General features: G+C 46.1%; 1 protein-coding gene across 1 annotated transcript in view; it reads right to left on the reverse strand.

Moving 5' to 3' along the window:
• Positions 1-16828, reverse strand: part of MYO1H (myosin IH) — a 157396-nt gene that overhangs the window by 122506 nt on the left and 18062 nt on the right. The window contains exons 9-10 of the mRNA XM_044273928.1: positions 14358-14477; positions 1341-1408 (exon numbers count right to left, since the gene is read on the reverse strand). Of these exons, the coding sequence (XP_044129863.1) occupies positions 1341-1408; positions 14358-14477 (188 nt within the window). The remainder of the gene's footprint in view (positions 1-1340; positions 1409-14357; positions 14478-16828) is intronic.

Consider the following 16828-nt stretch of genomic DNA (forward strand, 5'->3'; position numbering starts at 1 on the left):
GATTTAAGTGGAACTAGTCACTGCCACAGCCAGTGATTGGCTGCAGCGATTTCAAACCAGATGTTGACATTGAGAGAGCCCAATGGAGCATTGCCGCCCTGGAGAAGAAGGAGCAGGGAGCCAGCGCCAGCAATAAGGTAAGTAATCTTTCCTTTACAGGTCTGGCCAAATGTGAGGATTGACAAAGCCCCACTCCCATTCTTTCACAACCCCTTTAAGACTACACGACAGCGTGACCTTCTCCGTGACTTACAATGAAATTAGGGCCCTTTCACACTTGCGTTGTCCGGATCCGGCATAGAGTTCCGTCGTCGGGGCTCTATGCCGGAAGAATCCTGATCAGGATTATCCTAATGCATTCTGAATGGAGTGAAATCCGTTCAGGATGCATCAGGATGTCTTCAGTTCCGGAACGGAACGTTTTTTGGCCAGAGAAAATACCGCATCATGCTGCGCTTTTTGCTCCGGCCAAAAATCCTGAAGACTTGCCGCAAGGCCGGATCCGGAATTAATGCCGATTGAAAGGCATTGATCCGGATCCGGCCTTAAGCTAAACGTCGTTTCGGCGCATTGCCGGATACTGAAAATGCTTTCAGTGTTACTATGGCAGCCAGGACGCTATTAAAGTCCTGGTTGCCATAGTAGTAGTGGGGAGCAGGGGGAGCAGCATACTTACCGTCCGTGCGGCTCCCGGGGCGCTCCAGAGTGACGTCAGGGCGCCCCAGGCGCATGGATGACGTGATCGCATGGCACGTCATCCATGCGCATGGGGCGCTCTGACGTCATTCTGGAGCGCCCCGGGAGCCGCGCGGACTGTAAGTATACCGCTCCCCCTGCTCCCCACTACTACTATGGCAACCAGGAGTTTAATAGCGTCCTGGCTGTCATAGTAACACTGAAAGCATTTTGAAGACGGATCCGTCTTCAAATGCTTTCAGTACACTTGCGTTTTTCCGGATCCGGCGTGTACCTCCGGCAAGTGGAGTACACGCCGGATCCGGACAACGCAAGTGTGAAAGAGGCCTTATAGATAGGGAACCTATCAGAAAAAAAAAAAACATGCTGACCATTTTGGAGTTTTTGGGGTTGTTGTATACAATTTTGTCTCCCACAGTGAGCCACTTGCAAATGACATAGTGGTGCCCTAGCAGAACATAAACCAACTAAAAATATAGATGGCTAACTGTACATTTTTACAATATGTAGTGTTTTACAAAATGTAGTGTTAAAATCTAAGAATAAAAAAAGGTAAATATAGTTAAATAAGAAAAAATTAAGATATTATTAGAGCACCAATAATTTAACAAAACTACAGAATTTAAGTGGAGTTAGCAACTTACCTGTTTGTTTCAAAAACCTCAAAGCCATAGATGTCCAAAAGTCCAATTACAGCTTTCTTTGGTGGTTCCTGTTAATTTCAATTTCATAGTAAGTATTATCACAATGTCATAGAAGATGTCCAACATAAAAGTTGCATGTAATTTATACCAGAGTTGTGTTAAAGAGGACCTTTCACCTTGAAAAACATTGTGAACTAAGTATCCTGGCATATACAGCGGCTCCCAGGGATCTCACTGCACTTACTATTATCCCTGGGCACCGCTCCGTTCTCCTGTTATGCCCTCCGGTATCTTCGCTCAGTAAGTTATAGTAGGCGGAGACTTAGGACTCTAGGTTATAGTAGGCGGAGTTTGCCCTTGTTCTGCTGGGCGTCTCCTCCTCCTAGGCTGTAGCGCTGGCCAATCGCAGCGCAGAGCTCACAGCCTGGGAGAAAAAAAACTCTCAGACTGTGAGCTGTGCGCTGCGATCGGCCAGCGCTACAGCCTAGGAGGAGGAGACGCCCAGCAGAACAAGGGCAGACACCGCCTACTATAACTTACTGAACGAAGATACCGGAGGACATAACAGGAGAACGGAGCGCGTCCAGGGATAATAGTAAGTGCAGTGAGATCCCTGGGTGCCGCTGTATATGCCAGGATACTTAGTTCACAATGTCTTTTAAGGTGAAAGGTCCTCTAAATATACAACCACATTCAAATATGAATAAGACAAGGATAAATCACCACATCACCACTTGGCCACTTCTAATTTATTGACATATTTTCTACATGACTGATACAGGAATATTTAAAATATATTATCTCTATTTTAGTGTTTCATGGTCACACAAATTCACCCAGTGCTCAGGAACAAAGTATTTTACGAGAAATCGAGAGTTATACCTTGTTTCTTCCTTTTCCAGAATGAAGGCAGCAGACATTAGTTAAAGAGGAGGGGAGGTATGTGAATACGTTATTGGTTTCAGAATTAAGGTGGACTGTCCATTCCTTGTTTTGGAGTATTACAATTGGATTGCACTAGGTTGAGCTCGCGGACGGGTCGGGGGGGGGGCGTGGGGTTCTGGGTATCAGCGACTGCAGCCAAGAAAGGAAGGGGGGTGGGGAGAGGGGGAAAAAAAGGGGGGGTTGGATTAAATATAACAGGTTAGAATTTACAGATCTGGACTTAATGTTATTGTGCATTATTGTGTTAGGATTGTATTAACATTTATTATATATGTCTGTAAGTGTCCCTTTTTTTTCCGTTTTGTAACTACTTGGAAGAAAATAAAAAATAATAAAAATAAAAAAGAGCAGAATGTTAAATGTGATTGGTAAATGTCGTAACTTTAAACATGGCGCCTGTTCAAGAGGCGAGCAGGTGCCATAACCACCGGTTTTCTGCTGTTTTACACAGCAGACACCCAGGGCTACTGTCTGCAATCAGCAATATTTAACGGATCAGATGCCGTGGTTAGTTGAGACCACAGCATCTAAGGTGGTTTTCCATAGGAGCGATGCGCTGAGATTGGGAAAGCTGTTCATTGGTGATGATAGGCTAGAGCCTCTGCGAGTTATATTCCTATGGAGGTCTGCAGGTGGCACTGCTACATTAGAATATACTGCATAAATCAGAGTAGTCTATGGGAGAAGTGATCTAATGATACATGTTCAGGTCCCTTAGAGGGGCTTAAAAATTTTAAAAAGTCATTTCTTTTCCACATAACAAAAATAAACTATAGAAATAAATAATGCACTGATACATCCCAAAAAACTTGAACAATTCAAATATATAAGTGTTTATCCCATACCGTGAATGTCATAACAAAAAAATAAAAATGGCAATTTTGCAATTTTTTTTCTTCGCTTTTTCTATCCCAAAAATTGAATGAAAAGTTGTTAACAAGATCATACACACCCCAAAATGATATTATATTATGAAAACTACAGACTGCCCTTCAAAACAAAATGAGCTCTAACACAGCTCCTTAGACATAAATATAAAAAAGTTATGGGGGTCAGAATATGGCTATGAAAAGAAAAAGCAATTCAATTTAAATTATTTTTTTATTTTTTTAAGCACAGGAAAAACAATACAAATGTGGTATCGCTGTAATTAGACTGACCCAGAGAGTTAAAGGGATTCTGTCACCTCCCCTCAGCCAAAAAACGATTTAAAAGCAGCCATGCAGCACAGCTTACCTGGATTAAGCTGTGCTCTTTTATCTTGAAATCCGTCCAGCAGTTACTGCAAAAAACGACTTTGATCGATATGTAAATGTGTCCTGAAGGTGCCCAGAGGGGCGTTTTTTTTTCTTCTTAGTGAGCCCAGTACCGCCCCTCTTTCAGTGCCCAGCCCGCCTTCCTTGTACTTTCTAACCGCCGCCCCCAGCCTGCCACAGCCTCCCCTCCCTCTCCTCCCCCTCCCTCACGCCGAACGAAGTCTCGCACAGGCGCAGTACCCACTGAGGGCTGCGCCTGTGTGATCATCAGGAGACTGAGGGCGGCAGCTTCATCTTCGTCACTGGGTATGCGCCGAGCCCAGTGACGTCCGATGTTAGCTCTTTCCCTCAGTCAGCCTGGTAGGAAGCGCAGAGGATTGCCGATCGGCTGCTGCACCCTGCGCTTTCTCCAGTCTGCCTGCCACAGTGAAGACGGCCAGCGATTTCTTTCCCCACCCTCCCTTCAGGAAAGAAATAACTATTTGTTTTTGCTCAGTGAAAATGTATAAATTCAGTAAAGCTTTACTTAATATAATAATACCTAATTCGCCCCAACAAATACTTATTTCTTTCCTGAAGGGAGGGTGGGGAAAGAAATCGCTGGCCGCCTTCAGGACACATTTACATATCGATCAAAGTCGTTTTTTGCAGTAACTGCTGGACGGATTTCAAGATAAAAGAGCACAGCTTAATCCAGGTAAGCTGTGCTGCATGGCTGCTTTTAAATCGTTTTTTGGCTGAGGGGAGGTGACAGAATCCCTTTAAGGGCGCAGCTCAGGTTTACCACATAGAGAACGCAGTAAAAACAAAACCCATAAAACTGTGGTGGAATTACATATTTTTTCCAATTCCACCCCAGTTGGAATTTTTTCTAGCTTCCCACTACATCTTATGCAATATTAAATGGTGCCTTTAGAAAGTACAATATCTCCTTCAAAAACAGGCCCTCATATGGCTATGTGAAAAGGAACATAAAAACATTATGGCTCCAGGAGTCTACAATAAAGTCAAACTGGGTATTGCCAGTTGGGAGTGTGTCCCTGCACAGTCTGACACTATCCATTAGTGCTGCCAGTGTCAAATTGTGCAAGGAAACCCTCCAACTGTAAATGCCCAGTCGGACTCCATTGCAGACTTCCAGCAATTAATTCATATACTCCTAGGAGGAATAATAAAGGAATGGCACATCACAGAGCCGTAACAATAGATGCTCCAAAATTGCTATTGCATGGGGAATGCAAGTAGTTACTAAAACAGACATGTCAGGAGAGGTGACAGCTCCTCTATAGGGCTATGACATATTTTTCTGTTGGCCCCGAACAGAATCAGAATACGCACTGGATTTCTGCATGAAATTTCCATCATGTGGACCCTTATTCCACAACAAAACCACAAGGTATACATAGAAAGATGTTCATATGTTACATGCAGATTCTGAGGCAAGTTTTGCCATGGTTTGCCCACTGATTTTGTTCCTTGCATCCTAGGTTGAAATTGAAATCCACTGTGAAAATCTGTGGCAAGTCTGTGACATAACAGGCATACTGTGTAGAGTTGAGCGAACACCTGGATGTTCGGGTTCAAGAAGTTCGGCCGAACTTCCCAGAAATGTTCAGGTTCGGGATCCGAACCCGACCCGAACTTCGTTCCGAACCCGAACCCCATTGAAGTCAATGGGGACCCGAACTTTAAACACTAAAAAGGCTGTAAAACAGCCCAGGAAAGGGCTAGAGGGCTGCAAAAGGCAGCAACATGTAGGTAAATCCCCTGCAAACAAATGGATAGTGAAATAAATAAAAATAAAAATAAAATAAATAAAAATTAACCAATATCAATTGGAGAGAGGTCCCATAGCAGAGAATCTGGCTTCACGTCACCCACCACTGTAACAGTCCATTGTCATATATTTAGGCCCCGGCACCAAGGCAGAGGAGAGAGGTCCCATAACAGAGAATCTGGCTTCATGTCAGCAGAGAATCAGTCTTCATATCATAGCAGAGAATCATGCTTCACGTCACCCAACACTGGAACAGTCCATTGTCAGATATTTAGGCCCAGGCAGAGGAGAGAGGTCCCGTAACAGAGAATCTGGCTTCATGTCAGCAGAGAATTAGTCTTCATATCATAGCAGAGAATCATGCTTCACGTCACCCAACACTGGAACAGTCCATTGTCAGATATTTAGGCCCAGGCACCCAGGCAGAGGAGAGAGGTCCTGTAACAGAGAATCTGGCTTCATGTCAGCAGAGAATCAGTCTTCATGTCATAGCAGAGAATCATGCTTCACGTCACCCAATACTGGAACAGTCCATTGTCAGATATTTAGGCCCAGGCAGTGGCACCCAGGCAGAGGAGAGAGGTCCCGTAACAGAGAATCTGGCTTCATGTCAGCAGAGAATCAGTCTTCATATCATAGCAGAGAATCATGCTTCACGTCACCCAACACTGGAACAGTCCATTGTCATATATTTAGGCCCCAGCACCCAGACAGAGGAGAGGTTCATTCAACTTTGGGTTGCCCCGCAATATAATGGTAAAATGAAAATAAAAATAGGATTGAATGAGGAAGTGCCCTGGAGTACAATAATATATGGTTAAGGGGAGGTAGTTAATGTCTAATATGCACAAGGGATGGACAGGTCCTGTGGGATCCATGCCTGGTTCATTTTTATGAACGTCAGCTTGTCCACATTGGCTGTAGACAGGCGGCTGCGTTTGTCTGTAATGACGCCTCCTGCCGTGCTGAATACACGTTCAGACAAAACGCTGGCCGTCGGGCAGGCCAGCACCTCCAAGGCTTAAAAGGCTAGCTCTGGCCACGTGGACAATTTAGAGACCCAGAAGTTGAATGGGGCCGAACCATCAGTCAGTACGTGGAGGGGTGTGCACACGTACTGTTCCACCATGTTAGTGAAATGTTGCCTCCTGCTAACACGTTGCGTATCAGGTGGTGGTGCAGTTAGCTGTGGCGTGTTGACAAAACTTTTCCACATCTCTGCCATGCTAACCCTGCGCTCAGAGGAGCTGGCCGTGACACAGCTGCCTTGGCGACCTCTTGCTCCTCCTCTGCCTTGGCCTTGGGCTTCCACTTGTTCCCCTGTGACATTTGGGAATGCTCTCAGTAGCGCGTCTACCAACGTGCGCTTGTACTCGCGCATCTTCCTATCACGCTCCAGTGCAGGAAGTAAGGTGGGCACATTGTCTTTGTAGCGTGGATCCAGCAGGGTGGCAACCCAGTAGTCCGCACACGTTAAAATGTGGGCAACTCTGCTGTCGTTGCGCAGGCACTGCAGCATGTAGTCGCTCATGTGTGCCAGGCTACCCAGAGGTAAGGACAAGCTGTCCTCTGTGGGAGGCGTATAGTCATCGTCCTGCGTTTCCCCCCAGCCACGCACCAGTGATGGACCCGAGCTGCGTTGGGTGCCACCCCGCTGTGACCATGCTTCATCCTCATCCTCATCCTCCTCCACCTCCTCCTCCTCATCCTCGTCCTCCTCGTCCTCCAGTAGTGGGCCCTGGCTGGCCACATTTGTACCTGGCCTCTGCTGTTGCAAAAAACCTCCCTCTGAGTCACTTCTAAGAGACTGGCCTGAAAGTGCTAAAAATTACCCCTCTTCCTCCTCCTCCTCCTGGGCAACCTCCTCTTCCATCATCGCCCTAAGTGTTTTCTCAAGGAGACATAGAAGTGGTATTGTAACGCTGATAACGGCGCCATCGCCACTGGCCATGTTGGTGGAGTACTCGAAACAGCCCAACAGGGCACACAGGTCTCGCATGGAGGCCCAGTCATTGGTGGTGAAGTGGTGCTGTTCCGCAGTGCGACTGACCCATGCGTGCTGCAGCTGAAACTCCACTATGGCCTGCTGCTGCTCGCACAGTCTGTCCAGCATGTGCAAGGTGGAGTTCCACCTGGTGGGCACGTCGCATATGAGGCGGTGAGCGGGAAGGCCGAAGTTACACTGTAGCGCAGACAGGCGAGCAGCGGCAGGATGTGAACGCCGGAAGCGCGAACAGACGGCCCGCACTTTATGCAGCAGCTCTGACATGTCGGGGTAGTTGTGAATGAACTTCTGCACCACCAAATTCAGCACATGCGCCAGGCAAGGGATGTGCGTCAAACCGGCTATTCCCAGAGCTGCAACGAGATTTCGCCCATTATCGGACACATCAGGCCGGGCTTGAGGCTCACCGGCAGCAACCACTCGTCAGTCTGTTGTTTTATACCCCACCACAACTCCTGTGCGGTGTGGGGCCTGTCCCCCAAACATATGAGTTTCAGAATGGCCTGCTGATGTTTACCCCGGGCTGTGCTGATGTTGATGGTGAAGGTGTGTGGCTGACTGGATGAGCAGGTGGAAGAAGAGGAGGAGGAAGCTGAGTAGGAGGAGGTGGCAACAGGAGGCAAAGAATGTTGCCCTGCGATCCTTGGCGGCGGAAGGACGTGCGCCAAACAGCTCTCCGCCTGGGGCCCAGCCGCCACTACATTTACCCAGTGTGCAGTTAGGGAGATATAGCGTCCCTGGCCGTGCTTACTGGTCCACGTATCTGTGGTTAGGTGGACCTTGCCACAGATGGCGTTGCGCAGTGCACACTTGATTTTATCGGATACTTGGTTGTGCAGGGAAGGCACGGCTCTCTTGGAGAAGTAGTGCCGGCTGGGAACAACATACTGTGGGACAGCAAGCGACATGAGCTGTTTGAAGCTGTCTGTGTCCACCAGCCTAAATGACAGCATTTCATAGGCCAGTAGTTTAGAAATGCTGGCATTCAGGGCCAGGGATCGAGGGTGGCTAGGTGGGAATTTACGCTTTCTCTCAAATGTTTGTGAGATGGAGAGCTGAACGCTGGCGTGTAACATGGTTGAGATGCTTGGTGACGCAGGTGGTGGTGTTGGTGGTACATCCCATGTTTGCTGGGCGGCAGGTGCCAACGTTCCTCCAGAGGCGGAGGAAGAGGCCGAGGCGGCGGCAGCAGCAGAAGAGGCCGAGGCGGCGGCAGCAGCAGAAGAGGCTGAGGCGGCAGCAGCAGAAGAGGTAGCAGGGGGAGCCTGAGTGACTTCCTTGTTTTTAAGGTGTTTACTCCACTGCAGTTCATGCTTTGCATGCAGGTGCCTGGTCATGCAGGTTGTGCTAAGGTTCAGAACGTTAATGCCTCGCTTCAGGCTCTGACGGCACAGCATGCAAACCACTCGGGTCTTGTCGTCAGCACATTGTTTGAAGAGGGAACTGCCAGGGAACTCCTTGAAGCTGCCTTTGGGGTGCTCGGTCCCAGATGGCGGCGGTCAGTAGCAGGCGGAGTCTCTTGGCGGCGGGTGTTCTGCTTTTGCCCACTGCTCCCTCTTTTGCTATGCTGTTGGCTCGGTCTCACCACTGCCTCTTCCTCGGAACTGTGAAAGTCAGTGGCACGACCTTCATTCCATGTGGGGTCTAGGACCTCATCGTCCCCTGCATCGTCTTCCACCCAGTCTTGATCCCTGACCTCCTGTTCAGTCTGCACACTGCAGAAAGACACAGCAGTTGGCACCTGTGTTTCGTCATCATCAGAGACGTGCTGAGGTAGTATTCCCATGTCCTCATCATCAGGAAACATAAGTGGTTGTGCGTCAGTGCATTCTATGTCTTCCACCGCTGGGGAAGGGCTGGGTGGATGCCCTTGGGAAACCCTGCCAGCGGAGTCTTGAAACAGCATAAGAGACTGCTGCATAACTTGAGGCTCAGACAGTTTCCCTGGTATGCATGGGGGTGATGTGACAGACTGATGGGCTTGGTTTTCAGGCGCCATCTGTGCGCTTTCTGCAGAAGACTGGGTGGGAGATAATGTGAACGTGCTGGATCCATTGTCAGCCACCCAATTGACTAATGCCTGTACCTGCTAAGGCCTTACCATCCTTAGAACGGCATTGGGCCCCACCAAATATCGCTGTAAATTATGGCGGCTACTGGGACCTGAGGTAGTTGGTACACTAGGACGTGTGGCTGTGGCAGAATGGCCATGTCCTCTCCCAGCACCAGAGGGTCCACTAACACCACCACGACCATGTCCGCGTCCCTTACTAGATGTTTTCCTCATTGTTGTTCACCACAATACCGTTCACCACAATATCAAAAATATTATTTGGCCCAATGTATTGAATTCAAATTCAGGCCTTTTTTTACAGACACCTAACTCTATCTGGCTATCTATTTAGGTACCGTATTACACTAATAAAGGCACAGCAGTAACGACAGATTTAGCTGAATATAAATTTGAGGCCTAGTATTTAGGCGCTGGGTGACAGGTATACGTTTACACACAGAATTAGACTTGGAATTGCACAGTAGCGTGTATGTGAAGTTATTGAGAATGACCCTATCTGCACCTTGAATCTTATATACCCTTTTAGGGATAGATTTAAAGTAGGTCTGATACAGCAGAAACCACTAAATTAGGAAATTGCTAAATTGGGAATTGTATTTTAACCCAGAACAAAAACTGTGCTTTGACGGACACTAAATAACTTGACCAGCCACAGCAATAACCACAGATTTAGATGAATGTAAATTTGAGGCCTAGTATTTAGGCGCTGGGTGACAGGTATACGTTTACACACAGAATTAGACTTGGAATTGCACAGTAGCGAGTGTGAAGTTATTAAGAATGACCCTATCTGCACCTTGAATCTTATATACCCTTTTAATGAATAGAATTAAAGTAGCCCTGATACAGCAGAAACAACTAATTTAGGAAATTGCTAAGTTGGGAATTGTATTTCAACCCTGAACAAAAATATATCCTTTGCCAGACAGCAGACAGTATTACAATTGGCTGGCCACAGCTGAAACACCAGATTTAGGGTACTGCTATTTTGGCAATTGTATTTCACCCCTCAATAAAATAGCAAGCACAGCCAAGCCCCTGATGTAGGATATAGCCAAAAAAAACACACTATTGATGGTTAAATGCACTTGGTGACAGCTTGCCCCTGATGTGGGATATAGCCAAAAAATAACCACACTATTGATGGTTAAATGCACTTGGTGACAGCTTGAACCTGATGTAGGATATAGCCAAAAAATAACCACACTATTGATGGCTAAATGCACTTGGTGACAGCTTGACCCTGATGTAGGATATAGCCAAAAAATAACCACACTATTGAGGGTTAAATGCACTTGGTGACAGCTTGACCCTGATGTAGGATATAGCCAAAAAATAACCACACTATGAATGGTTAAATGCACTTGGTGACAGCTTGCCCCATATGTAGGATATAGCCAAAAAACAACCACACTATTGAGGGTTAAATGCACTTGGTGACAGCTTGCCCCATATGTAGGATATAGCCAAAAAATAACCACACTATTGATGGTTAAATGCACTTGGTGACAGCTTGTCCCATATGTAGGATATAGACAAAAAATAACCACACTATTGAGGGCTAAATGCACTTGGTGACAGCTTGCCCCATATGTAGGATATAGCCAAGAAATAACCACACTATTGATGGTTAAATGCACTTGGTGACAGCTTGCCCCATATGTAGGATATAGCCAAAAAATAACCACACTATTGATGGTTAAATGCACTTGGTGACAGCTTGACCCTGATGTAGGATATAGCCAAAAAATAACCACACTATTGAGGGTTAAATGCACTTGGTGACAGCTTGCCCCATATGTAGGATATAGCCAAAAAATAACCACACTATTGATGGTTAAATGCACTTGGTGACAGCTTGACCCTGATGTAGGATATAGCCAAAAAATAACCACACTATTGATGGTTAAATGCACTTGGTGACAGCTTGACCCTGATGTAGGATATAGCCAAAAAATAACCACACTATTGATGGTTAAATGCACTTGGTGACAGCTTGCCCCATATGTAGGATATAGCCAAAAAACAACCACACTATTGAGGGTTAAATGCACTTGGTGACAGCTTGCCCCATATGTAGTATATAGCCAAAAAATAACCACACTATTGATGGTTAAATGCACTTGGTGACAGCTTGACCCTGATGTAGGATATAGCCAAAAAATAACCACACTATTGATGGTTAAATGTACTTGGTGGCAGCTTGTGCTGGCGCACCACAAGACACAAAATGGCCGCCGATCACCCCAGAAAAAAAGTGAATGAAAAAAGTGAATGAAAAACGCTCTGGGCAGCCTAAAAACAGTGAGCAGTTGAATAGCAGCAGTTCAATGATCCACAGCTGTAGATCGATCACTGAATTAAGTCTTTTGGAGGAGTTAATCACTGCCTAATCTCGCCCTAACGTGGCAGCTGCAACCTCTCCCTACACTGATCAGAGCAGAGTGACGTGCGACGCTATGTGACTCCAGCTTAAATAGAGGCTGGGTCACATGCTGCACTGGCCAATCACAGCCATGCCAATAGTAGGCATGGCTGTGACGGCCTCTTGGGGCAAGTAGTATGACGCTTGTTGATTGGCTGCTTTGCAGCCTTTCAAAAAGCGCCAAGAAAGCGACGAACACCGAACCCGAACCCGGACTTTTACTAAAATGTTCGGGTCCGTTTCACGGACACCCCAAAATTCGGTACGAACCCGAACTATACAGTTCGGGTTCGCTCATCCCTAATACTGTGGATTTCAAAGTCCACAGCATATCCTCCAATCCACAGTGGAAAAGTCTGCTACACGTGAATGGGGTTTATGAAACATGTATTGTACTGCACCTTGCTGTGTCTGAATGTGGCATAACGGTGTCCTGTGGGACAGGCAGGTGACCAGTGGCAGACTGGGAACTTGAAGTGGCCCTGGAAAAAATATTAAAAGTGGCCCCGTTTTGTAGTTGGGTCCAAATTGATGCAAGGCAGGACCAGCAATACCATATTGTGGCACATTATACCACCCCAATAGAGCCAAATAAAATACATCACAAAATACTGCCCCCATCTGCACAAAATACATCCCCAAAAACTTCCACTGGCTGGCCGTTAGGAGGGCTCAGACAGCCCCCTAGGCATCAGCTCACCGGGAAATTTCCCTTTAAGGTCTATGGCCAATCCACCCCTGACCAGTGGATATGTGGAAACATCACTTTGTCAACACAGTTCTGCCATCAAGATATGAAGCTATGGTACCTCCTGCCAAGGCTTCACCTGACCTCTGAGTAACTTAGTAGTGAGCCAAGGAAGGGGACTGGTGGGTAGAGATACCCCTCAGATCTCGCCTATTTGGAATATACCCTTTTGAGCGCCAATAGTGGTTGATTGTTACTGGTTGGTATTTGGGCTTTGTGTTGGTGTGAGGAGCAAGTTTTTTGGATGTAGGGGTGTGTATATATGTCTCGAGCTGTGAGATAAAAGCACATATAAGTTTACGCATATATAAACGCGTATAAAAACCTGCAAAAAAAGGTCAAAAGATTGTATCTATATAAAAAGTCTAAAACATTTTTACACGGGTAGGATTACTGCAAACTGTCTCAGGTGCTTAAGAGACTGTGTTCTGCAGCATCGTGCGCTGTATGGTATGGTACAGTAAGTAAATCAATGGGTTAAAAATCTGTGTCAAAGTATGCCATTATACATATATTTATAATATATATAATAAACAATATTTAAAATGTAGTAACGTGGGTTCAGTTACTCACTTCACGAGGGGGGCGGTTTACCAGGATAAGCATAAAACACCTGTAAACCAAGTACCCCCCCAGCCTGGATCGCTTCTAGAGTATTAACCGATGAAGGCAGCAAATCACACGGGTGCTTCTCTTCAAAGGTCTTTATTTGCATATGTAGGTAAATCCGGCTCAACGCGTTTCGGGACAGGCACGTCCCTTCATCAGGAGCAATTGGATATTGCTCCTGATGAAGGGACGTGCCTGTCCCGAAACGCGTTGAGCCGGATTTACCTACATATGCAAATAAAGACCTTTGAAGAGAAGCACCCGTGTGATTTGCTGCCTTCATCGGTTAATACTCTAGAAGCGATCCAGGCTGGGGGGGTACTTGGTTTACAGGTGTTTTATGCTTATCCTGGTAAACCGCCCCCCTCGTGAAGTGAGTAACTGAACCCACGTTACTACATTTTAAATATTGTTTATTATATATATTATAAATATATGTATAATGGCATACTTTGACACAGATTTTTAACCCATTGATTTACTTACTGTACCATACCATACAGCGCACGATGCTGCAGAACACAGTCTCTTAAGCACCTGAGACAGTTTGCAGTAATCCTACCCGTGTAAAAATGTTTTAGACTTTTTATATAGATACAATCTTTTGACCTTTTTTTGCAGGTTTTTATACGCGTTTATATATGCGTAAACTTATATGTGCTTTTATCTCACAGCTCGAGACATATATACACACCCCTACATCCAAAAAACTTGCTCCTCACACCAACACAAAGCCCAAATACCAACCAGTAACAATCAACCACTATTGGCGCTCAAAAGGGTATATTCCAAATAGGCGAGATCTGAGGGGTATCTCTACCCACCAGTCCCCTTCCTTGGCTCACTACTGTATTCCCTACAGGCAGACATCTTGTCGACCTGACTATACCCGGAGCAGCCTTTAGCTTTCAACACCCAACCTTCTCTCCATTTCCACTCCTATAAACCCGAGGCGCCTCAAGTCTTTCAGATCTAGTGGAACCCCTTTCCAACAGATCGGTCTGACCCTCACACTTTCTTTCTCTCTTTCTTATACCCACTCTGAGTAACTTTCCATCCAACCATTCACTCTCTGAATTCCCAAGCCCACTTTTTTGTCTTTCTCACAGAGTAAAGAAAGTAATAAATGTTATTTTAGAAATATACAATGAGAAGTATAAAAAAATAAGATGTTTTACCTTATTAACTAGAGATCCGTTAATTTTATTAACAAGCCAGCTGAAGGATCTCCCATACATTGCTTTGGCAAGGGCATCACGGGCATAGTATGCCAACTCTAAATTCAGAGGACTGAGAACCTGGAAGTAACGATAAATACCTGAGAGTGGAATCATGATAAGACATACTTAGAGCTTAAAGGGGTTTCCAGGATTACTGTGCTTTTTAACATGCTTGAGAAAAGTCCCAGTAAGAGGACTGAAGCATCGCTTTGGTGATCAAAGAACACGACATTTGATCTACATTTCTGGGAGTGCCGTGGAATTTTTTCATTTTATGGTTTTTAACAGATATGCCCGGAAGATAGGAGCAATGAAGGTAAAATAAATAAATTATTAAATTACAATTACATTCATAAAAAATAATTTTAAAGGATGTTGATGTAAACTGGAAAATTCTTCTAAGGGTCCTTTTATATGGTACAGTGCCGGACATAAAAAGAGCCAATCGACAATATAGCGCATTAATTGGTGTTTATTTAAAGGGAGTCAGTGACCACTCAGCAGCGACCTATCCAACTCTTTACATACACACATAGCTGTGGCTCATCTGATTTACAATCTTCTTCTTTTGTTGATCCAAGACTGCGTTCCCGAGTTATCATACTTTTTCTTAATATGCAAATGAGGCCTTTGGTGCAATGAAGGTGTCACGATTACTCTTGTTGCACCCACGGTCCACTCCTTTCTGTGGCCAGCCCCTCCCTGGCTGCTTTGATTGACAGGACCAGGCAGTGGCAAAGCATGAAGGGAGGTGCTGGTCATAAAAATGAGTGGCGTTTGGGTGCAATTGAGAGCAATGGTGATGCCTACTAAAGGCCTAATTTGCATATTAAGAAAAAAGTATGATAACTCGGGAATAGAGCCTCAGATTAACAAAAGAAAACCAGAGTTTTAACCAGATGAACCACAGCTAGGTCTAAGTCTATGCAAACAGTAGGATAGGGAGGTCGCTGGTGACAGATTCCCTTTAAAGAGCCTTTTCATGGACTGATGCAAACTGTATGGGGGACAAGCGATCGTTGCTATGACCTTTCATCCCCATAGAGTTTGCACATTGTTAGCGGCACATTCCTTGTTTACATGGTGAGAGCGAGCCATTCCATGCCCATAAAAATTCTGGCTGATCAGTGGAATGTTTAGACTGGCTCATGATCAGCCAATCACATGTTCTTACTAACTTTTATTCCTGATCATCAGCCCATATATTTTTTTTTATGTTGTATTGTGCTGGGGGTGCTGTTTAAACATAATAAAACCGTATTCATCCCACAGATTTCCCACCACTCCTGTAGTGATGCTGCCTAGTTGCCCATCCAGGGGCGTAGCTATAGGGGAAGCGGCTACTTTGGGGCCCTGACCCAGAAGGGGCCCATCCAGGGGGAGGAGGACTAAAAGATTTGGTCAGGGCCCTCTCAACAGTATTACACAATGAAATTAGATACAGTGACAGCAGGGCCGTCTTTAATATTGATTGGACCCTGGGCAAACATTTACTTGGGCCCCCTGGATCCCGCCTTCCCCCACCTTAGCAGGCAATCACGCCCTCCACCACAACACACACACAAAAAATCCACACATCTGGTAGAGTACAGTGAATGACTGTAAATACTTCCAGTTCTGAAGACTCCAGCGGCTCAGGATCAGTGCTCTGGGCAGCTGGGCTCAGGCTGGAAGTGGGCACCGCTCTGCAGGAAGGAGACCGGGGCTCGGCTCACCCTAGTTTTACAGTGCACCCCAGCACCCCACAGTATGCAGTATAGCACCCTATAGTATACAGCACCACACTGTATGCAGTATAGCACCCCACACTATACAGTACCCCACAGTATATAGTAGAGCAGTATAGCAGCCCACAGTATACAACACCTCACAGTATACAACACCTCACTGTATACAGCACCCCAAACTATACACGATACAGCCCCCCACACTATACAGTACAGCAGTATAGCACTCCACACTATACCGCACCCACAGTATACAGACCCCCACAGTATACAGTACAGCAGTATAGCACTCCACAATATACAGCCCCCCACACTATACAGGCCCCCCCACAGTATACAGGCCCCCACAGTATACAGGCCCCCACACAGTATACAGGCCCCCATACTATACAGCCCCCCACACAGTATACAGCCCCCACACAGTATACAGCCCCCCCAACACAGTATACAGCCCCCCCACACAGTATGCAGACCCCTACACAGTATACAGCCCCCCACACAGTATACAGCCCCACCACACAGTATACAGCCCCACCACACAGTATACAGCCCAGCACACAGTATACAGCCCACCACACAGTATAAGGCCCCCACACAGTATACAGGCCCCACCACACAGTATACAGCCCCACCACACAGTATACAGCCCCACCACACAGTATACATCCCAGCACACAGTATAAGGCCCCCACACAGTATACA

Source organism: Bufo gargarizans, unplaced genomic scaffold (genome assembly GCF_014858855.1).
Source record: "Bufo gargarizans isolate SCDJY-AF-19 unplaced genomic scaffold, ASM1485885v1 original_scaffold_1345_pilon, whole genome shotgun sequence".
Lineage (NCBI taxonomy): Eukaryota > Metazoa > Chordata > Amphibia > Anura > Bufonidae > Bufo > Bufo gargarizans.